Source organism: Clavelina lepadiformis, chromosome 5 (genome assembly GCF_947623445.1).
Source record: "Clavelina lepadiformis chromosome 5, kaClaLepa1.1, whole genome shotgun sequence".
Lineage (NCBI taxonomy): Eukaryota > Metazoa > Chordata > Ascidiacea > Aplousobranchia > Clavelinidae > Clavelina > Clavelina lepadiformis.
In genome coordinates, this window is record NC_135244.1 from 5396314 (window position 1) to 5419825 (window position 23512).

Genomic DNA, 23512 nt, shown 5'->3' on the forward strand with positions numbered 1-23512 from the left:
CCCTTCCTTAATCAAAAATAAATGAAATTGTGATTGTGAACCAATCTTTTCTAAAGTTTAGTCAAAATTCATTTGTTGTAAAAACTGATTTAAATTGTGTTAAAGTCTCAAATCCAATTTCCACTCTATAAAATTTAGCTGTTATAACAAATAAAATGTAGAAAATACTTCATGATCAAGCCGATGTTTTACATAGTAAAGTTATAAGCTGCTTAAAAAGTCATCCAGTGGGTTACTTTCTCTCAATAAAAAATGCTCTGAATCAACTTAAAAGCAACAAAAACGTCTTTATCTTAAAATTGGGCGAAGGCAACACCGTCGCTCGTCATGGATCTTGACAAATATGAAAGCAAGATCGAAGCTATGTTGTCCGATTTAAAAGCCTATCTTAAACTGAAGCATAGCCCTACAAATATATATAAGTTATGTATAAAACAAACTTTTTTCTAAAATTTTTGTCTTTGGGGACGCAAAATAATTTTTCTCTTGAAGCATCATTCGGAGCTCTGACGCGTCTGCTCCCTGCCTTTGTGGACTTGCGAAGATTCACTTACCTAACGGGTTACTCCTTCGCCTCCTATCGTTTTTTTTTCATTGGTTTACCGATTTACTGCATAATTCATCGAAAAATATTGACAATATTATTTTACTACTAACTAGACTAAATGAAGATCATGTCAAGAATTTAACTGATTTTGTCAACGAAATCGCTAAACTACATAAGATCCTTGAGGACGAAATGATGGTGTTTTTTGGTGTAATCTCTCAGTCGTTATTTGCTAAATACTTACTAATTTTAGCAGTTAGTCAAAGGTATTCCAAGAAAGCGACTATGCGAAGATAACCACATGAGTGAGCTAGCGTACAAAATTAGGAATGGAGAATTAATATAAGAACGGCAAAACAAACGCCTTTTGAGGGCTTACATATGTACTTGGAAGTACAAAATTAGCTTTCAGAAGAGATAATATAAGCTGTATGAACAATTTTTATACTGTTTTGAGATTTCTTGTCTCAATTGAATGATTAATATCACCCCATTCGTCTACTTTCCGCCCATTAAAATGGTCCAGATTTCAGGAATTTTTTCCCATTGTAATGGTTGAAAGTATGCCTTTCTTATCCTAGAGTAAGATATATGCCTTTTGAATGGGGAGAATTTTACTTCGGCACAAGTATGGTTTGTGAACCCCATTCGTCTATTTTTCCGCCCATTAAAATGGACCTGCTTTCAGCAATGGGGTTTCCCACAAACCATATTTCTGCCGAAGTAAACATCTCCCCATTCCAAATGCATATTTCTTACTTTAGGGTAAGAAAGGCATACTTTCTGCCATTCGAATGGGAAAATATTACCGCATTTCCACCCATTTCAATGGGCGGAAAGCAGACGAATCGGGTGTTAATATCGTGAACTGATCAGAAAAGCACTCTCAGACTTGTTAACGCAACTTAATGTAACAGAATTCTAATCTTTTACAACAAAATTTTAAGGTGAAACGTGAAAAGCGTTTAACATTATCCTCAACGTATAGATCATGTGAAAATTTAGCAATGAACCAATTTGCAAGTTGGAGGTGGGGCCGCTTGTCCTTTCTATGCACTTTTAGGTCATTGCTTGCCTGTTTCCAGAAAAGCGGACAAAGTATTTCATGTGATTAATTTATGATAAAGACCATCATACAAAATGTTATGCTGTAATGATTTAGCTTTTGCCTTTTTTGATTAAACAAACTGAAAACAGTAAATTAATTTTCTTTCATGAACTCTATAATCTGTAGACCGAATAAAATCAAATTAAACAATAATATCTCATCGATTTTACATCGATTAGTTGCGGGATTTCACCACACCCCGAGGCCGATGGATTCGCTGGCATTCAATCCAACGTTAGTCGTGTTTGCTGTGATGAGCCCTAATACAATAATCAATGATGGATATGGAACTAGAGAACATCGTGGCCAACACGGTCTACCTTAAAGCTCGTGAAGGTGAGAACTTATGTAGAAACTCAAAGCATACTTTCATATTAGCTATCGGTAGTTCTGAAGCTTTGCGGGCCGTGCTGAAAGTGTACCGGTACCGTTGTAAGTCGGCGTTCAGTCGTTAGTGGGTATTGCCCGTTTTAGCCGTTTGCTTACGTTTACTGTAGCCTGTTTAGGCTTTTCTTAACTGCATAGAGGCGTTCGTCAGTAGAAACGTTTCAGAAACCTGTTTTTGTCATTGATGCCTTGGTATGGTGACTCGCTATAGCCTAGTATGCATGGTTTTTACACAACAAACTGCAACATTTTAGCCCTTGTGCAGAAGTGCCCAACAATATGACAAAACAATGTGAATAGCCTAGTATTCAAGTGCATCGCTTAGCTGTGCACTTTTGTACTAGACACTACAGTTAAGTGTACACCGCTAGGTTTTTGCAGATATGCTACATTTTCACAAATTGCAAATGTGCATCACATGCTGGCGCTAGCTCGTACAATCTATTCCTGTTACTGTGAAATTCATTTTGCAATAAATCAAATATTGTGCAGATATCATTAAAAGGCTCAACTTAAATTTTTTATCAACAGTGAAGTGTGGCACACAAATGCACGTGATTTATCAACAAACTTTTACATGTTCACCCCAGTTTATAATTAACAAACTAGGAGGAGTTGGTTGCTTAATCGCCAATTTAAAATAAATACACAATAAATTAGGACTTCATTGCATGCCATCAAAAAAAAATTGTATACGGCGCCTTTTACTGGCTATTCAGAAATCGAAAAGGACAGTGTCTTCTTCTGTAAAAATAATAATAATTGTATTTAAAGTAGGCCCTACCAAGCTTGTCTGTCTATAGGCCAATGTATATTCGTGAGTTGCACTTTAAATCTTTTGTGTGAGCAACAGTCAAGTGGTATAAACTCGGTTCGACCTCAGGGTGACACTGTCCAATTCATGTCTTGGCATAACCATGATGACTGTAATTTCACTTTGCTACACGAAAAAGAGCACAGTGTGTCTTTTTTTAGAAATCACAGTTGGCATTTAACATCTGTGGCATTTTCGTAATGTACACCAAGCTGGCTTTTGGCATACGCATTAATTATTAATTACATATTCTTTTCATTTTAATTATTTATGTGTGGTCTTCAGTGTAAGTTATCAAAAAATTGTTTTTTTTTGTAGTATTGGTAGGCAATTCGTAAAAAGACGCAGTTCAAAATTGTTATTGTTTACACAGTGTTAACTTTGCACAACCCTTAAAGTTTCAACCACACCGAAGATATTTCCTACATTTTAATTTTGTAAGTAATGTCATGGTAAAACACCCTTCGTTTTTCTTCCAACAAATGATTTAAAAAAATGAATTGAAAGAAAACATATAATGCAGTAACTTTCATTGGCATCAAAATATGGAATACTCCCAAATTACTTAAACAACGCAAAAAGACAAAAGCCACTTAAAATTTTTCACAACAAAAGTTTAAGAAGTTTTTCAAAGTTTGTTTGCTGTTTGACAGTAGCTTGTAGAGTAGACTGGTCTACTATTAACATACGGTGAACTCGTCAGGTTGACAATTAGGCCTGTGTCATGGGTCTTAAAGAACAACCGGCCAATTGGCTAGTTATGTTATAACTTGCCGCAACGCACAATGCCTTCTAGGATGTTCACAGATTTGGAAAATTGCTTGGCCCGAAAGTAAACATGCATTCTCTGTAAGACAATAAGCTTTTAATGCAAATGCTGTATGGTCATTTTTCGTAACTTCATTTGCATTCTGTATGATTTGCCACCAGTAAAAGTACATCATGTTATAGACCGAATCAGCGTTAATGGTGTATACTGATACTCTTAATAGTTTTCCTCATCATTGTTGCATCTCTGTGGTGGGTGGTTCTGTTGGAAACACTATACCAATTAATATAATTATTGATGCGTCTATCAGTAGACTAATTCTTTTTAATTCCTTTTATTGGAAGCATTAAAGTTAATATTTACTAGTAACATCAAACAGTTTAATTCTGTTTCGTTTTAAGTAATTCTAAGGTGTATTACCAAGTCCATTTTATGGTTGGTTAAGGCAATGCTTAACCTTTTGTAACTTGAGGCCCACTTCTACTAACAATAAACTTTAAGGCCCATTAAGACTGCACACAAGTACCACAATGAAAAAACAAAAACATGTATTTGAGGAAAAGACACATTCCAACATAACTTATGTGTTAGCACTCAAAAGACCACAAAAAGTTCAAAAAGTCTTAAAATCAAGCCTATTTCATTAATAAGTTGTGTTCCCCTAACAGTCACTTCATTGCCGCATTCATCACAGTGAAAGTTTTTAACGTTCATTGAAGTTGTGATGTATATAACGATTAAGGAATTGCTTGATTGCAGTTAAGAGTGAGTAATCAGGTTCTGACATGAAGCAATGGACAGTTAAAATGAGATCATGTAATTTAAACTGATCATGCTTCCCTGTTTAGTGTTTACACAACCTATTGGTGTATAGGTTGCATCCCATGGGGTTTAGTCTCCCTTTGTTTGAAACCTTTTTGTTTTCGTGCCAACTTCCATCAAGCTCAGCCATATATTCAACTTTTTAACTTAAAATCCTAATCAATAATACTCAACATGCATTATCAGGTATCCACAGGCCTATTTGTTGTACAACAGCTGCAGTAATGAACATGTTAAGAAACAGGATTTTGATCATTACCCGTAATAAACATAATATAAACTGGCTTGGCAAGGTTATGAAGAGTTAAAACTATCTTCCTATGTTGCTAGTTAAATTTTCCACTTAAGTATCGTTAATTGTCCAGTAGACCAAACAACTAGTTTATTTATGAAAAGTTTCTCTATAAGAAATTACTACATTGGCATTAAATTGCTGACAAGCATGTATAAACTCTTCACTTAATCAGGATTGGCTGGATTCAATGGCAGCTATATTATACTAAGTAAATCACATCATATATCATTACTGAATTGGGAAAGTTTTCTTTTACAAAGACTGCATTTTTAGTTGTTCTGCACTAACTATTTTCCTTTTTTAATTACAACATGTACACAAGCAATAAAGTTTAATCTGTTACTAAATGTAACTAAGTTTTTTTGAAACTGATATTTCAATGCAAATACTTTTTTGCAAAACATATAGAATTTTCTATCAATGCAAGTTATCAAAGTTGTGAAGAGAAGTTGTAAAATTTAAAGGGTAACCATGCAGACCATCTCAATTCAACATAACACCTTTCTGCTATTGAAACCAGTAGTTAGACTAGTCATAAAGAGAAAGTTTTGTTTGAAGTGTATAAAATGAGAAAGTAAAAAGTTTATTATTACCAAAAACATTTCCATTTTGCTCCATTGGGTACAACCCTATTATAAGTATAATTAATGTGATACAATTGTGCTGATGCATAACTGACATCTTCTGTGATTTCATGAGTCATGGCAGTTAAATTATTATAGATTACACACCTAGCTACATTTTTGTATATTCTAATCTATCCAAAATCACAGCGTTTGTAACCCTGAATTAAACTTTTTAACAGTATCATATTATTGTTGTGTATATGCAATAAAAGTTGATAAGGTAAAATACATTATATCCTTTTTTCTTAAATATATTTGTACTTTTTATATATTTTGGTGTATAATATATCATTAAATAACCTTGTTGTTTTGTTTTTATGTGATGGAATAAACAGTTTCATCAGGTAAAATGCATGGTTATTTTAATAACAGTACAAGTTTTGCATTGCAATTTTCATTGTTTTCATTCAAACCAACGAGAGCTGTTTATTCTGCGTTGCTATTTAGTTCGATTTAAGCTAACAAAGGCTGTCATAATTTAATTGATTTTAACATAAAATGAAATTTATGTTAACCTAACAAATGCATGAAATTTATGTTTAACCTAACAAATCCAACTCGTTGAAGCACCAGTTGTTCTATTTTCAAGCCAGTTTCTTTTATTAGTTGTGTATATATGTATGTGGTTTACATTAGCTTCCAGCTTTTATAAAAAAATGAAATAAGTAAAATGTCTTACTACTCCTTTTAGTCCTTCGGCTCTCCACAAAATTATCTGACTTCCCCTGCTTGTCACACTTGCTTTATTATGTGTACATTTACATACCAGCAATGTCTGACTATCTGTAACGTGTTTTAATATTTGCCAGCAAGTTTATGAGTTATTGACATTAACCCAAACCACGATTTAGCATGCTAGTTGTTTTTGATTAAACTTATATATAATTGTTTTATTTTTTGTCAATGGTTTACTTGTTTTATAATTATGTATGTGTCAGTAATGTCTATCAGAAAATTTCTCTGTTTTGGGTAGTTTAAATGATAGTATTTATGACTTTTCTGTTTGGACATTTAGTGTTCTACCTAACTTGTGAGCCCTGTTTTTACTTCACGACTTGGCAATTGTCAAGATCTTTCCTTTCCTTTTGTTGCAAATAACAAACTTTCGCTTTGCTATTGTACTTGCGCTTGTGCTGCAAGTGGTACAGGCGGTAAGAAATATTTTCTTTTGATGTAGGTGGTGGTGGAAAGAGAAAAGGAAAAAGCAAAAAATGGCGAGAGATGTTAAGGTTTCCTCATATCAGTCAGACTGAAGAGCTGAGAAGAACAATAGGTGCATACGTTGATTTTCTGCTTAAGATGCACTTTGGTAAATTGTGCTAAGGCCGACCACGTGGATTGGGTTCAGTGCTTTAAGGTTAAGGGAGAATCTATTTCTGACTATACAACTTAGATCTATCACCCCATACTCTTATTTAGTAAAGAATGTTTAATAGTACTGTTTCCGTTGTGATCACCAGGCATATGTGCCGTTTATAAATGTTGCACTCATGTCATAGATGTTCAGAATTCCATTAGATTGCTTCTAACAGCAAATTGAAAAGTTGTTTGCACATTGCCCTTGTGTAGAAGTTTCCGGAATAACTTCCTTGATACTACTCAACACCACGTCACTATGAACTATGGTTCTGTTTAGATGCAGTGACTAAAGTAGAACCTCAGTGCACGTTTTCATGCCGTGAAGTTAACCACTGTATCAGTTGCTTGTTAAATCATTTTAGCGATATATTACTTTTTAAATTATCTGTAATGTTTTAAAACTTAAAAATACTCCAAGTGCTTTGACTGTAATGCCGACTTTTGTTTCATTTTGTCTGCAGAAAAAGATTACACATCGATATGTGAAGAACAACCTATCGGCCAACGTTTGTTCCAAACTTTTTGTGAAACTAAACGTGAATTAAGTATTTGTCGAGAATGCTTACAGGAAATGGTAAGTAAATATAAGGCGGAATTCAGATGTTATGGTCGTGTAAATTTGAGCTTGTCGCTATTTTCTTCTTCTAAAACTAAAAGAGAAACCATGTTTAGAAAAATTACGAAGAAGCTTTATGGGAAGACAGGAGACAGATGGCACAGACTGTTTATGACAAATACCTGAAAGACCGGGTAGGTTAATCTAAAAACTTGTTTATTTGCTATCATCTCGAATATCTACCATTACTTCCAGTGACTTAGTTTGTTGTTTTGTGGTTACAACTAACAGTGTTATGTAGTGTTTTCTCATTTCCAACTTTTTAATGTTCTTGTTTTGTGTTAAATGGTCCCGAATGTTTTACTATGGATGTGTTGCTATATATCATTTACATAAAGGATATAAAAGTGTGTTCACATTATTGTGATCTTAGGAGAGGGGTAAATAACACTGCATAAAATTATAAGCAGGCTAAGTATATACTATGTAAGAGAGGAATGTTTGCACAACTTGTTTGGACTGGTATACGACTGTTGGATTGAGCTAACAAAGGAGGGTCAGCTGTTCAATACGCATTTGCTTGTTATAATGTTTTAGCTCTGTTTGAATTTAATCGGCCACTAATGATATAGTGTTTATTCTTTAACACCACTAAGCACACAAAAAGGACGCGTTTATTTGCATTTTGCGAGGTTGACGTCAGACGTTAATAATTTACAGCTGATAAACTCTATTAATTCTTATTAGCAAACTAAGGACTTCCGTAAGCTAGGTGATTTCCTTTCACTATGTACTGTACATCATTTAACACAACGGTCGAAACAAAATTGTAAACTTATAAATATCAACGTTAAACTGTACTTTTAATCATAATCATTGCTGTTGAAGTATATATTATCCCACTTTTTCCCTTACACCTTTTCTCATACATTGCAGCATATTATAATACAGGCCTATGAATCATCTTTATCTATAGCTTTCATGTCCTAAAGGCAGACAGATTGTTTAGGTTAACTGTACAGTTTGTACGTTTGACATTTAGCAGACAGTATAAGGGTACCATGGCATCCTTTGTTGGCCCTAATGTTGGTTTGCGTCAGTAGCTTGTTTATCAAAATCAACTACTCACTGACTTTTAGCCATTATGGGTTTGAAACAAACTATGATGACAATTAGTGTGGGTGCTCAAACGTGCTGTATCATACATCATTTAAATACAACGTGTAGGCTGCGGGATTTACACTGACCATTACTTCTTTTACAATGAATAGTGAAATCTCATCACATAGCAAACTTTTACACCTTATCCAATGGTTTGCATCTTATTTGTTGTTCTATACTGTATACGTTCGTATTCAAGTTTTCCATTCTTTTGTGTAGCTAATAATTCGCCATATATCAGTTCATTGCTTATTTTTGCTTACATGTTGAGCAGAAGATTATGGCATGCTGTGCTTTCTTTACAACATGTTTGCAGTGCTTTCTGTCTTTGTTCTGTTTCCAGGAAGTAACCACTTAAAATTGGCGATGTATTGAAGTTATTAGCATATTATCAGCATATTTTGCAAGAGTCATAAAATGAACACTATATTAAACTCCTCAACTTTGCTGATTAGAATGAAAGTCGACTCCCCGCAGATGTTACAAATGAGATGATAGAGGGGATTGAAGAACGCTTAAAAGCACCACCTGAGTGTGATCAAGAAAAATTGAGTCAGGATTTATTTTCAGAAATCGTAAGGTAACACCTTGTCTGCTTCTGTAATTGATATAATATATAGTTTAAGTATATTAAGACTTGTGTCCAAAAGATGACCTCGTTGGTTAGCGTGAAGCGGTCTAATTGTAGTAAGCCTTCTTCAAGTCTGGAAAATTTACCACAAAGCAGTTGCAAAGCACTAAGTCCAAAAGTATGTAGTTACCAGCTTTGTTTCATTTATTAGTGCCATTACAAACTACCTCAGCAATGAACCATTCAAAGAATTTCTTGACAGTATCTACTTTTCAAGATTCCTTCAGTGGAAATGGCTGGAAAGGTAATCTCCTGTTGCTACCTACTTTATTTTACTTTGAATCATTGTTCATGTTGGTTATCAAAACAAGTTCCAACAAGTGTTGAAATGGGGCAATAGCTTGTTCTGCCATATCTTAAACATTTAAGCTCACTCGTAGGATGTTTCATTTAATGTATATTGTGTAAAGCCTAAATTTAGCTTGTAGTCTATTATTTGTAGGCAGCCAGTTACGAAGAACACATTTAGGCAATACAGGGTGCTGGGCAAGGGAGGATTTGGAGAGGTAAGCTGCATTTAAGTTTCCTTTGTATGAACATTTTTATACTTTTGCTTCAAGTATCAAATTTTTCTCATATTGTTACAAATGAGCTTTTCAATTGATATGTGTTACATGTTAATTATTTCAACATTACATACTTTGCATATTAATATAAAGTATTTAATTTATATGTATATCTCAGCATTTGGTTTCCCCTACCTCTAATTTAAGTATTTATTAAAATCATTCAATAAATGGTCAGGTGTGTGCGTGTCAAGTGCGTAGCAGCGGCAAAATGTACGCTTGCAAGCGCCTAGAAAAGAAAAGAATAAAAAAGAGGAAAGGAGAGACGATGGCTCTTAATGAGAAGCAAATCCTTGAAAGTGTGAACAGCCGATTCGTGGTGAGTGACATTTGATTTTCAACTTGTTTCGATTCCAAGAGAATCAACTGAAAAGTCATCAATATAATAATTCAAGGAATACTTCATTTGTTTTTGATAGGGCCTCTAAGAAAAATGGTGATAAGGCAAATTTTAGCACAGCTCTGACATTTCTAAGCAGAAGTAAAGCATTTGGCAGAAACTCTTATAAATCCGCTCTCCCCACATAAATAATGCAGAAGGATTTCTGTTTTAAGACTTTATGCTTGATTTATTAGGTGAGCTTAGGATATGCATACGAGACCAAAGATGCTCTCAATCTTGTACTCACAATAATGAACGGAGGCGACCTTAAGTTTCACATTCACAACATGGGTGAACCTGGCTTTAACTTGGATCGCACCATCTTTTATGCTGCAGAAATCACTTGTGGATTAGCAGACCTTCACAAACTCCGGATTGTTTACAGGTGCTGTCCCTGATACGTCAATGTAATTTAAAATTTATAAATTGACTGGTTTGACGCAGCTTTTTTTGCTGGTATCTGTGCACTGGCTGAGATTTTACAAAATTGTTCCCTTTTAATCACAGGGACTTAAAGCCAGAAAACATTCTACTGGACGATCATGGTTGGTGTTTACGTTTGCAGCTCAATGTTTGACTTAATAATTTATGCATAAAATGAAATATTTAAATTGCTTTCAGGTCACATACGCATATCCGACCTTGGATTGGCCGTCAAAATTCCATCAGGGGAAAAGATAAAAGGCAGGGTTGGAACGGTTGGTTATATGGGTAAGAAAAAATATTTTATTTGTCACTTCTAAGGGAATTTTGACAAATTAAACAGTATTACCAAAGTATCAACTCTCAACAGGCATTATGTTATGTTACACGCCATGTCCTTTGATTTATTAAGTTCGAGCTTACTAATGTTACTTGTTTGCTTACTTGCTTTTAAGTATTGATGTTTTTCAGCACCAGAGGTTGTCCGAAACGAAAGATATGAAATGAGTCCGGACTGGTGGGGACTGGGATGCATCATTTACGAGATGCTTGCTGGACAGGCTCCTTTCCGGAAGAGGAAGGAAAAGGTGAAGAGGGAAGAAGTTGACCGACGTGTCAAGGAAGACACCGAAGCGTACAATGACAAAAAATTTTCTGAAGAGGCCAAGTCCATCTGTTCTATGGTGAGTGCAGTTAATGAACAATAAATTAATTAATGAACTAAACACTCTGTTAAAAACTGGTTTAAAGAAAGTCGGAGTGGTAACTCCTTTCTGGAAGTATTGTTTGTACGGTATATATCGTTGAAAAGAAAAGCAAACTTTTCCTGAGTAGGTTTTTAACACTTTTTCATTATAGCCACATGCCATAGTTACGAAATAGGTGTAGGCGGTGTTCCTGTGTGAATTGTGAAACGTGAGTAATGCTTTGTCCTAAGGACCTAAGTAAACCACTGCATGACTTCCTGCTCTTACTGAAAAGTATGACGCAAAATCCGATTACTTGAATGCTATTGTTTGAAAGCAGGAAGGATGAGTAGTAACATAACTTACCGTGCCCAAAACTTGTTAAGCGGTTTACATACTTTGACTTTTTAATTTAAATTCTTCCAGTTTTCTAGCAGTCTTATGTACCGTTTGGGAATTTTGCCAACTTTGAGATAATGTAGCCTATTTTATTTTTTGAAAATAGGACAGTAGAATCATAATTATCTTTTTTATGTTTAACATATTTCACTGTGGTCTTTCATTGTTAAACATCTTCTGCTCTGAATAAGATTTTGCCATGAACAAGGGGCTGGGACACTAGGCCCCATGTCTGCTACAAAATTGTATTTTTGTCTTACATGTGTTGAATATTTTTTCTTTTGGCTAGCTTCTCAAGAAGGATGTGAAAGAGAGACTGGGATGCAGAAATGGAAGTTGCGCAAGTGATGTAAAAGCTCACGATTTCTTTAAAAATATTAACTTTAGCAGACTTGAAAGTGGGAAACCACCATTTGGGAATACCCCATTCGACAAGGTTCCATTTGAATTGGATGTAAGTAAATTTTTTTTATGAACCTAAGCTTGGAAATATTTTAAAAAGATACCAAAACGCCCCAATCTTAAAATATGCAAGCTAGTAGCACTAGGCTACATTTAGACCAGCATGCACTCTGCGCCTAGGCTGACTTTTGCTGTTTGGTCACAAGATGTAAAAATTTGATTTGTCCTGGAAAATAATGTATATATCCTATTTTTGCGTAATCCCCTAACAGCCAGCTTATGGTTGGGTGGTGAGAGTTTTCTGCTCCAACGCGAGCACACAAACCCAGTCGCGCCGCGTCACCGCAACGCAAACTAAACACCAAACAAGTAATCGGATACCGACGTCACTTCCGTCGCATTCACGTGCCACTCTTTCCCAACTCGAAGTGGCTTAAGGAAGCGGCTCGCGTTAGCTTTAACATAAACAACACCGCCGATAGTGTTTCAGGTGAGACGTTCATCGTTCCGCATTGCACTCGTCCCCAGCATCGATCGGCTCCGCTTGAATAATTGATGCCTTCCCACTCGGTCTTCAGTAATCATAGTCTGAACGTTGCCAAATTTGATATCGATTACTATTATGAATGTCATAAAGTTATTTCCCGTTTCCAGCCTCACGCTGTATACGCCAAAGATGTGCTGGACATTGAGCAATTCTCCACGGTCAAAGGTGTCACCATCGAAGCAAAGGACAACGACTTCTACGCAAAATTTGCGACCGGTTCCGTCTCAATACCATGGCAACAAGAGGTATGCTGGCTTGCATGCTTAAAATCCGCCATGTCACGTTGGACATGCGATCCGCGCCATTTATTGCAACTGTCTGTTTCTGGCTCACCCGCTGTCTCGTGACGATAAATGACAACTTATCAAGTTGTTTCGATTTGCAGATCTGCGAAACAGCCGTGTATAAAGATTTGAACGTGTTTTCCCCCGACGGCGGTCCGTCGCCGGATCTCATTCCATACGATGAACAGAATAACCCAAACAAAAAAGGCTTTTTCACCCGACTCTTCGGGAGGCAGGTAACCAGCAATCACACCTCGGCGCAATTAAGCATGCAAACCGGCAGATATTGTGAAAATGTTTCCGCCAATGTAGTAGAGGTGATGCCGTGATTTTTCAATGCTAATTAACTTCATTTTAACATCATCGTGCATTGACCACATTCTTCATTGCACTTTCCTGTTGGTAGTTGTTTGTGTTCATAATGATCATTTGTTACGTAATTTGTGGCATCATTTTGGGCTGCTTCACATCTGTCAGCATTCTCCCAATTGACCCAACCAGAACTTGCAAACCAAGTTTATATATAACATGATCATCAGTCGATGACTAAACAAACGCCATTGTGCAATCGTCTGTGACGCAAGCACCCTGCTGAGTATTTCAAATCACATCCGCTAAGTGTGACATGAACAGCAATCCACTGACGCAAACATAGACACGCTTTCGCTCACAGTTTCTAGTTTTAGACGTCTGCCAACAAACGTTCTGTGCTTCACAGTAGTTGCATCATTGTAGGTTCAGCGCAGACACCGCTAATATTGCCACATTCATTTTCTATTACATCACAATTACTCCCATTGAAATGGCAAAGAATTTCCATGAATACCTTACTTCGGTTTGTGTAATTTTGCTCACAATACAGTAGTCGATTTGCTCGTTTTACTAACCGTAGACTTTTGTACGTTCTCTGTTACACAGGTGTGGTGGTGTTTTGAATGTACAGGTAGTGCATGTTGTTTCTAGATAGCCATCAAGCATGCATACGTGCGTAGTCGCTTTGTCTGCTGTCCCCTTGGTGTAAAATTCTGCTTCCACGCTTGACATTTTCATTATTGATCGTGCATAGTTCTCGAACCTTCAATAATTTATTTTAATGCCGCATATTTCATGCAGTGACACGTTGGGTTCAATTCAAACTGATGAAAGAACGCATGTGGTTATTGGATTTGCTGAAATTAGCTTGCTTTGTTGCTTTTCTTTCGTTTTGAAAATCGTGTTTCCTTTTTTCTCGCAGTCGTGCTGCACTTCGGACAAATGACCACTGACCATTCCACTACCGCTCGCCCTCACACATTGCGCACTGTATAACCAACATCGTCGTCAATTACGTCATTGTGCCGCCATAATTCGTCGACGACGCTACGTCATTGTGATGCAATACTCAGCAGACGTCCCTACAGGGTTATGCTTCGGCGCCCACGATGCCACAAAAACGTTCCCGATCTGGACCACTGACCTCTGACATGTGCATTTTCCTGCCATTTTTCAGAAATCGCAGCCGAACAGCCGAGGCCAACAAAAATCGATTAAGCGCCACTCGAGATAACGTCGCTCTTGTCGTAGGGAAATGATGCCGTTGCTTAGCAACGGGACCAAGTCGTAGAGCAAGGACGGTCGGGAAGCAATGTTACACAAACATTATCTCGTTGTGCCATTTTAATATTTATTTGAAATCGAGCCCGTTCGTTCTCAATATTTTTTTTGTAGCAGTGTTCTCTTGCGAGCTTTACTGTGTTTGTGTAAATGATGATGATGTCACGATGACCCATAGTGAGATCACACTCGAGCTTGGTAGGGCTCTAAACCGAACAATAACCTAACTCAGCCCTTACCAATAACCCCTTTTGCACTCTGCTCGCTGTACGAGAAGCAGGGTGGTTCTTTATCTTCTTTTTTCGTCATGGTTTGATGCTGCGGAAAAGGTTACAACAATCAAAGATGACGTTGCTGGTCATGTTAGAGGAGAGATTTTCATAAGCGTTGGTTGCCCATAATGTCTAAACCGACGTGTCAATTCTACCTTTCAAATAACTCGTTTTAAAGTAATAAAACTTTTATTCGGAAAAATACAATCATAGTTCGTTGTGCACTGCTGTGGCTTGACTAAATAGACTTGCGGCTTTGAGAAACAGTCTTCGAAATTCGTCTTTATCGAAAGTGAAGTCATAGTAGCGATAATTGTTTTCATAGTTTGTGTTGTTCGTTCTTTTGTGCTTAGTCATCTTGGACGAATCCAGCCAAGTCAGGTGACGTAAACCTCGCAATCTGGCAAGATCTCGGAAGCAAATCGATTCACAGTCGTATCTGAAACAGTAACAGCATTCTAAATACATTTCGTGCTCATTGCTTTGTTTCAGACCTCAATATAACATGCTCTATGTAACTGGGCAAGGGTTCAGTTTGGTAAACTAGTCAATACAGTTCAATTTATGGTCCACTTACAATTCAAAAACCACTGCCCCGTCTGGTAGAAATAACAGATGGGTTAGACCTGCCCCGTGAACCGCTATAAATATATCCGTGTTTCTCATCAGGATTAGTTGATCCAAGAACGTCATTTCATCGCGTTTAAATTCGACGACCTTTAGAAGATAAAAAAATTCTTCTGACGTAACGAAGTATAAACAAGGCAGGAAAACGTTGCAGAACCTATTTATAAAATTGCAAGAGAAGCAAAACGTACTAGGCAACTGTATAGTAAATCTGACACCACCGTTTTAGAAATTCTCTTCAGTGCAGTTGAGTGTTTTTACGTTATGACCTTATCAGCAAGCAGCTCAATTCCCCAAAATAGTGCTGCTTGCTTGAAGTCTCTGCTTAATGTTAGTGAACCTTGAACAAAATTGTTTAAGATGCAACCGGTTGCTTCATTTTTAAAACATTCGTTGAATCTTTGTTTGGAAACGTAAATCGACTGCTGGGCCTGGTTAAATTTGTGTTAAGCAACGGTGGGCTATGTTGACAGCATTTTTAGCGGTTGTTTCGCTGTTAATTTCAAAGCTCATTCATCAAATAGTCTTTGGGGATCTCTGGCAATTGAATAAAAAAGCCAAGTAATAAAAAGCACATGTCGTCGATAACAATCGATTTTTTCTCTTTTAACAACCCCCCATACAAATAAGCTGTGTTCTTATCTTTATGCCTTTAACCACCTGAACTCTGACCCCTGGCGTTTGACGGATGACGTCAATCAGTTCGTCATCGTTCATGACCCTTCTGTACATTTGTTGTCGAATTCCTGAGTTATACGACCGTCGTGTGAGATAGGTAACACGGATCGGTTTGTTAGCTGACCTTTTATCCTGCGCATATACGGTATGTTGGTTACTGCAGTGAATAACAACTTAAACAAACAATAAAATAGTTTGTTACAAAATTTGGTGAGGGGTTTATTTATGCGCAAGCAATCTGCAATATTTTGATATTCCTGGTACAGCTTGGGAATTAGCATATTATATAAATTGCTTGCTGGGCAACGCTTTGGGAAAGTATCAAGTGAATTTTGTTTTGATGCTAAATCAAAATCAGCTTAATAAGACAACATTTACAAATAAGCCAGTTAAAAATAGTAATCATGCAACAAATTAAACATGGGTGCAATTACGCGTAAAATATACTTACTTCTATATTTTGGTCATTTTTCTGCAATTTTGGCACGACAAACGTCGTTATTGGTTATTTTCAGTGCGCTATATTTAACAAAGTAATTTTAACACAACAAATTCAAAAGTGTAGAGTATATAGATGACCATTATTGCTATCTCATTGTTGACTAATGGCATTTTTCCAACTCCCATGCATTTATGCCTCTTTCAAATATATGGCGTCAAAATTTGCAAACCCTGACACATAAAAAGCCACCTCGTGACCTAACGGATGTCAAAATAGTTAAGACGTATTCGAGCCAATTAATATCCATGTTTCGTGGACCTAAGCTTAGATTTGTTTTCCTTATAGGCTGTGTTTAGGCTAAACTGCGTATGTATTGTATAGACTTGATTCTCGTAAAGCAAACTCGTCTATAGTGAAGTTTTACCAACCTCTTCAATTTTTAATCTGTGGAGAAAAAATTGAGAAAAAGATTTCACCAGTCCCGTTCCCACGCATTCCTCGCCCTGAAATGAGAGAATCTTTGAGTGAGTGCTTAAATTGAGCCCTTGAGTTTATGTAGACCTATAGCCTATGCTCAAAATGTAGGCAACGCTAAAAATTGTTCTTTGGTCAAACGCATCATTTTCTTACCAGTTGCGTGTTGTAATAGATTCCCTGGATCATCCGAGGCAGAAGTGAGAAAATTGCGTTTCGAATGCAGACGCGTTTTCCAAACCAATCTCTTAAGTAAACTATGGGATGCTCTGTGAAGACTTGCCAGGAATCAGTGAAAAAATCCACGTAATCTCGTTTCAACTGCAGCGAAACATTAAAAAAACATTTTTCAAGTCGAATGGATAACTTAAAAATGAATAAAAGCAATAAAAACAAGTTACACAAAGTAACTTTGGACAAATTTCCCAGATTTTCACAAACCAATGTGACATACATACCCAGTACCAGTTGACGATGATAAAGTCACGGTCAAACGCTATTGATCCATTAACATGCAAAGACATGTAGAGGTTGAGGAAATCGCACATGTGATGATACATATTTTCACCTTGGTCTAGTTTCATAAATACGACCGGTTTATTGATAACAATGTCGCAGTTTGAGTGGTTTCGTTTGTAATCAGAGATTTTCGAAAACGTTTTTAACTCAGGAAACCTTAAAACAAAAGTGGCGTATGAAATATAAAACATACTTTGAACCTATTGCAAGTCTACAGAGCTGACAGCTGCAGTACACTTTCGGTAAATGTTCGTTTACAATGTTCACTTAATCTGCTATTCTTGGTCACCAACCACGATCTCAAGCCGCCGTCAACATTTGGAGTTTCTTGCCGTGAGATGGCGCTGCTGTACACATCACAATCCCCACCGATCTCATTTTCACTGAATATATCCTGCTTATGGTCTGGATAGTGGCGAGAATAATGGCTCCTTAAGTCGAGAAAGAGATTTTGCGCTTTGCAGAACTGCATTCGGCTTAAAACAATTAAAAATTGTATCGCATTTAAACTAACGGAATCGGGACTCAGAAAAAACTGGTGTGTATAGGAAAGAGAATCGTTGTGTAAGCTAATTGTTTGGTAACCACTTGGTGCACTGTAGCGAAGAGATTCCTTTGTCACACATCGGCGTCAATTCGTCCAACCGTTTGCCAATGTAACCAAAGTCACCCTGTAAAAGAAACATATCAAAATTTTGTAGGCCTAACTGTCTGCTTTGAAACTGTGTTGGAGCAAACAAATGAAATGGATGGTTTTCAGGACACTGATTGTGTAAGCAAAATGACATTAAACTTGTAATATCTAATCTGGTCGCATTAAGAATGGAGTGAGTTTGTTGCCTAAAGCGAACCCGCTGGTTAAATCATTAAATCTTTATGACGGTTACTCGTATACTGTATAGTCACATAGTGTATACGCTACCTGAAACCAAAAACGCCAGTTCTTTGATCCTTTGCAGTTGCTTGGAAATTTCGTTTCGAATCTCGAATCATGGTTGCAATCTTTCTCATAACCGTAGCAAGTTGGTCCAGACACCTGAACAAAATTCTGTCTTTTAAACTTAGTCCGAAAGGCAGCATAATGTCTACAAATCTCAAAGACCGTTTCCACCCCTTTCGGTTAACTTCGCAGTCAAAGGTGCTACTTTGGCTGATTAAGTTAAAATTCGTAACTCTAAGCCTACCGTTGCGTTCCTGTAAAACTGTGCGCTTGGTTAACCACATGTCAAGCTCATTTGAAACTTACGCTATATTTAAAATTAGTTTTAGTCTTCATAACTTTTTACTTGAAAAACTTCAAATTAGCAGTTTATTTGAATACTGAACGACATCAAAGTTAAATACATAGGCCTACTTAGTCTATATCTTATTCATATTCTGCATGCAGTTACTTACTGTAACTTCTACCTGAGCATTTAATATCCGATTGCGGTAAATGGACAAGTGGCCTAATGGTAGATCAACGCAAGAGACGGCAACTGACAGCAGAAGTACAACAATGAAAAACTGCATATCTGGAAATATGCGGTCATGCCAGAGTAGTTTAACTGAACGCCTGTGCTCTATGTCTCTGGACTGATTTCCTCTTTTTGTATTACTTCCCCGCGTAGTCAAATGTATGCTGTGTTTCGGACACATGCCTAAATTCACAGTTACATGTTCTCAAAACTAATGGTTTTTGTTTAGGATACGCTTCGTCGCGCTTGAGCAAATACTACCATTTAAATTTTTTAAGCGTCTCTCTAGCTGCTAGCAAGTGAGACTTCTAATGTGCTTAAAGGTGTCCTGCATTTTATTTTTATTGCCACTTCGTCATGATCCTTTAAGTCACGCATTGTTGCTGAGACTACTGCACGTGTTTTCATTAATTAACTCGTACTTGATGTATCCTCTTATTGATTACTTGTCTCCTCTTTCCTATATAAACGTGTGCGTCAAGGCGTTTCAAGTACATTCGCAATCATTTGGTTTACGTTCGACAGTCGACTGTATTCTTACCGGATTCCTGGTGGTACAAGTTGGAACTTGTTTGTGCTGACAAGAGAAAAATACAACCTTGCCTTAAGGAGTCCAAAACCAAGACGTATAGCTACAGGTTTCATGGCGTTTTTGTTTTTATATTGATGGAATTAAAAGTAAATGGTTGCTGGTTATACAGTGATAGAAGATTAATATACACAAGCTAGCTTACAGATATGTTAAACAAGATTTCAGATTTATTTTTTTGGTTTTTTTTAAAATTTCATTTCATGGGATCACCTTGACAAATCACAGGAGCATGTTGTGTAGTGCTACTCTTGTCCGATGCTTTCTGCTGGTTAGCAATTTTGCTTGTGTTTTGTGATAACCAGTTTATTCAGTAATACTGTATACTGCAAATGCATTTAGAGAAAAAAGCAAAAAAGTATTTGCAATATATTGTACTGTATATAGCTCGAGGATAAAAGTAAAACAATCATAATAATATATAATGACATGTTATCCAAACAGTAAAAGGCCTGTGAATAATACAAGTCTACGTCTACACAGAAAATACTAAATATATAATCCCTATACAAGTCCAACGTACAATTTGATAATCTCATAGCCTATAAATACATAGAGCCTATAAATAAGGACTACTTCAGCACTGTTAACTGTAAGTGAAGGTAAATCTCTGGAAAAAGTTATACAAGCCTATTTATATGTACAAAGATAACAATCACAATTTTGAGCGAACCAAAAGAAAAGCTTGGAGAATTATGTCATAACTCGTCACGGTTTCCTCTCAAATGTTGAAAGCGTGGATGTTCCAGGATCCACGATCGGGCAATTTTAACTAATCTCACGAATTCCTTGACGTCAAAAGTGAAGTTCCAAAATTTGGCGTGGTCGCCATATTCGCGATGTTGATTCTTGTCATGCTCTTTAACTTTGCTTGCGTCTTCCCAAGTCAAGTAGCGGAGTCTGCGAAGTCGGGGAAGGTCACGATAGCATCTTATATCACCGCAGTTGTATCTGTGAGGATTTGCAAGTGTTAGGATAAACAAATAAAATGTTTAGAGAAACGTCGTTAATACAGTATTTCAGTCCAAAATCAGTTTTCTCCGGTTTTCGACATTAAATGGAAGTACTTACAGCTCAAAGGCTACTGCCCAATCAGGTAAAAACAGGAAATGCGCAAGTCCAGCGCCGTGCACGCCGATGAAGATATCAGTGTTTCGAGTTACGGACAGCTGATCTTCAAAACTCATTCTTCTGTCGTATTTCACTAGCTGTAATAAAGTAATTAATTATGAAAATAAGGTTGAATATTCACAGACCAGCAAGTTGTAAAAAACCGGTCACCGCAGCCACAAACGATGACCAAACCAAAAACCACAAATGAAGTTTTTTGAGTTGAGTTCGGGTTAACCCCGGTTTTCTATTACTTGTACGTCGAGATCCGGGATCTCTTCCATCGCCGCAATGAGCTCATCTTGGTTTAGGGCTCTTCTGAAGACTTTGTACCTGTCGCTGGCACCGCGATCCAAAAACGTCACCTTAATGCGAGGTGGTGACGAACTAGGAAGTGATGTGGGCACGTTAAACTCATCTACGATTCCCATACGGTACAGGAAGTGTTCCGTAAAAGCGCGGAAAAGTCCTGTTCCTCTACAGCGTTCCTCCTAGCGATGTAAGAACAACATCCGGAGTTAAACCTTTCTCCTGGAACAGTTTAAAACTTTATCAAACAACCAGGTAAATACTTGCCAACGGTGTGCTATAGAATAGGCCAAACGCCATTCGAGGTAAGAATGCAAACGTTGCGTCAGGAATGCAAAGACGTTTCCCTTGATATTCCCGCATTGATACGTGGTCGTAATCTGTAAACGCCTTCCATGAAGAACCGAAGAGTTCACCATAACGAAAAGTCTTTCAACATATAACATAGATTCGTTAAAAAGAGTTACATACAGAAGGACAGCTAATTTAAAAAAATCAAACATATCTGTCCACGCGTTTGAAGTATTGAACCTGAATATAGCTAACACACAACATTCAACAGAAACTTTTTCGGTTTTGCTATCACAAATGACATTCTGTAGACCACTAAGTGTTTTACTCTCACCATGTCCCAACGCACGATTTGAACATTTGTCCCAAACCATGAATTATTTGCCAGCTGAGTAAGATAGAGGTTGAAGAAATCGCAGAAGTGATGATACAAGTTTCCACCAAAATCTAACTGGACAAAAATCACCGGCTTATCCATTGTTACATCACAATGCTTCTCCGGGTTTTCGAATGGATCGAAGTCTAAACCGACGTACGGTGCCAATTGTTCGCCCCTTTTAAAAGTTAAAATATTATTACGACAGTGTATGTATTACCAAAATAAATATATTATTCGTATATATACGGTATATACCATTTTTTCTGATTAGCACGATTCTTGGTTGTGAATATTTCCCGTAAAAACATTCAAACACAGTCTACTTTATTCAATTATTTCAAAAGTTTAAACTATTTACCATGCTGATAGATCACGCTTAACCTTCGTCTCTGTCGTCAAGGCGTTTTCCTTAAGGCGGCAAAATCCGCCGATTTCGCCTTTCTCAAGAACAAGTTTTTCGCGCGATCGCACCCTTTCATTGGCTTTCCTCAAATCAACGTACAAGTTTCGAGCTCTGCACATTGTGGAGTCTCTGCAGTGAAGGTTTGTTAAAGTTAGACAAAGCGTAAAAAGGATATTTAAAAACTTTTACTTCGGCGTTTTGGTCTTCAAAATATTAATTAACAGCTTGTGAAAGACAGATACTTTCGCTTGTAGATGTAATCATAATAACGCACTGCAAATGGAAAAATATCTAGCATCACGCTTCACTAACTTTGTGCATCGAAGCGAAGCCTTCTGTTGGTGCATTGGTTCGCACAACTGGCGGGATTTCATCTCGTTCAATCTATCCTCGACATAGCCAAAATCCCCCTTGAAAAGTAAGCAGCATTACTGAGGTTGTACTACGAACTTTCTATTGAAATGGTTTAACATTTTCTTGACTACTTTATCGTGTTCTTAAGCATATTGGATTATTTGGATATGCGGTAAGTCTACTTGGAACGCTTTTGCCCACAGGGTGTAATTTGCTGACCGGAACATGTAGAATCTACAGTAGATTATCGTACATAAGCTTTATCGCTGTCTTTAATGTGCCAAATGACATTGATTTAACAACAAAACTAAATCTAAAAATCAAGAAATAATATAATTAGGAAACATTTTACCTGTCGCCAATATCGTGTTTTACTACGTTCGCTTGGGCAGTCCAAAGTTGGGAACTCATTTCCAAAATGTCTTTTACAATCCGGTTCAAAACCCCAGCACGCTTTGCTGACGTCCGAGTATTCCTTAATTTAACAACAACCCCAGTTATTCCAGGTGGAAAATGTAAAGGTGTTTGCATCAGATATGCATAAATTGAGTACCTTATAAGGGCACTCTTCGTCTCCAGCACACAATTGCTTGAGATGTGGATGATGTGAAAATACGTAGGGTACATGACTTCTCATCAACTTCAAACTCGACCAGTCATAACAGTCTGCAGAAAACATGTGGCTGAGCAGGAACGACAAGAACGGTAACGTTTGCATGGTACCTAAATGATTCTAAGCTGTAAACAGTGCAGACTATAGCGTAAATCATTCCGCTTTAGGATTATAAGAAAGCAATGCAGACTAGACTACTGCCATTATACGGTAAGTCAACTTTTGTACAGGACTATTGTAGGATATTCTCATTACACAGTACGTTGACTTTCATGGATTCCTCTTCCAACTCCTAGCTTGCTACAAAGTGTATAGCCTAATATAACAAGATAACTAGCTTGCTTTAGTTTGTTAGTAGCTTTTTAGCTGTAAGTCATACACCAACAGTTATATCTAGATACATGGTGTAATTTATAAACATTAAACGTCGTTAATACTATCGTTATGTCTTTATACAAGGTTCTTTCTGGTTGTCATTAGCTTCTTTAAACTGCGAAATCAATTTCTGTACCATAGCATTATTTCTTTTCCACGTTGGTAGTAGTAACTGGTGCGTGTCTTTTGACTCATTGCAGAGCTAGAAATTAAATCAGAACTTTCGCGATAGTTTTAATTTTCAATGACGTCTTTGTGACTTG

The 23512-nt window shown here is 37.0% G+C and overlaps 3 protein-coding genes across 10 annotated transcripts; 1 reads left to right on the forward strand and 2 right to left on the reverse strand.

Annotated features, from left to right (window-relative positions):
* The first annotated feature begins 1870 nt into the window (after positions 1 to 1870).
* On the forward strand, positions 1871 to 14851 carry LOC143461248 (G protein-coupled receptor kinase 6-like). 4 transcript variants are annotated; one of them, XM_076959088.1, is made up of 16 exons: positions 1872 to 1991; positions 6546 to 6641; positions 7189 to 7301; positions 7400 to 7477; positions 8900 to 9024; positions 9227 to 9319; positions 9518 to 9581; positions 9820 to 9960; positions 10218 to 10408; positions 10531 to 10568; positions 10645 to 10734; positions 10918 to 11129; positions 11821 to 11985; positions 12588 to 12725; positions 12866 to 13000; positions 13999 to 14851. In XM_076959088.1, the coding sequence occupies exons 1-16, from the start codon at positions 1931 to 1933 to the stop codon at positions 14020 to 14022; spliced, it is 1764 nt and encodes a 587-aa protein (XP_076815203.1). In that variant the 5' UTR covers positions 1872 to 1930; the 3' UTR covers positions 14023 to 14851. The 4 variants fall into 4 exon arrangements, with proteins under 4 accessions (XP_076815204.1, XP_076815203.1, XP_076815202.1 ...); XM_076959087.1 differs by having other exon boundaries at positions 14254 to 14851; XM_076959090.1 differs by lacking the exons at positions 1872 to 1991; positions 6546 to 6641 and adding an exon at positions 6701 to 6725 and having other exon boundaries at positions 14254 to 14851.
* LOC143461250 (EGF domain-specific O-linked N-acetylglucosamine transferase-like) lies at positions 14800 to 19116 on the reverse strand. 4 transcript variants are annotated; one of them, XM_076959092.1, is made up of 10 exons: positions 18777 to 19112; positions 18292 to 18405; positions 17958 to 18040; positions 17663 to 17845; positions 17309 to 17525; positions 17007 to 17171; positions 16805 to 16879; positions 15917 to 16066; positions 15207 to 15346; positions 14800 to 15068 (listed from the first exon to the last, which is right to left on the reverse strand). In XM_076959092.1, exons 1-10 carry the CDS (start codon positions 19005 to 19007, stop codon positions 14837 to 14839), a joined length of 1590 nt encoding a protein of 529 aa, XP_076815207.1. In that variant the 5' UTR covers positions 19008 to 19112; the 3' UTR covers positions 14800 to 14836. The 4 variants fall into 4 exon arrangements, with proteins under 4 accessions (XP_076815207.1, XP_076815206.1, XP_076815209.1 ...); XM_076959091.1 differs by having other exon boundaries at positions 18765 to 19112; XM_076959094.1 differs by lacking the exon at positions 15917 to 16066 and having other exon boundaries at positions 18765 to 19115.
* Positions 19117 to 19773: 657 nt separating this feature from the next.
* Positions 19774 to 23017, reverse strand: LOC143461256 (EGF domain-specific O-linked N-acetylglucosamine transferase-like). Of its 2 annotated transcripts, none has more exons than XM_076959105.1 (9): positions 22815 to 23017; positions 22614 to 22736; positions 22220 to 22317; positions 21863 to 22036; positions 21460 to 21679; positions 21102 to 21263; positions 20786 to 21016; positions 20487 to 20623; positions 19774 to 20366 (listed from the first exon to the last, which is right to left on the reverse strand). In XM_076959105.1, exons 1-9 carry the CDS (start codon positions 22977 to 22979, stop codon positions 20114 to 20116), a joined length of 1563 nt encoding a protein of 520 aa, XP_076815220.1. In that variant the 5' UTR covers positions 22980 to 23017; the 3' UTR covers positions 19774 to 20113. The 2 variants fall into 2 exon arrangements, with proteins under 2 accessions (XP_076815220.1, XP_076815219.1); XM_076959104.1 differs by having other exon boundaries at positions 20780 to 21016.
* Positions 23018 to 23512: the final 495 nt, after the last annotated feature.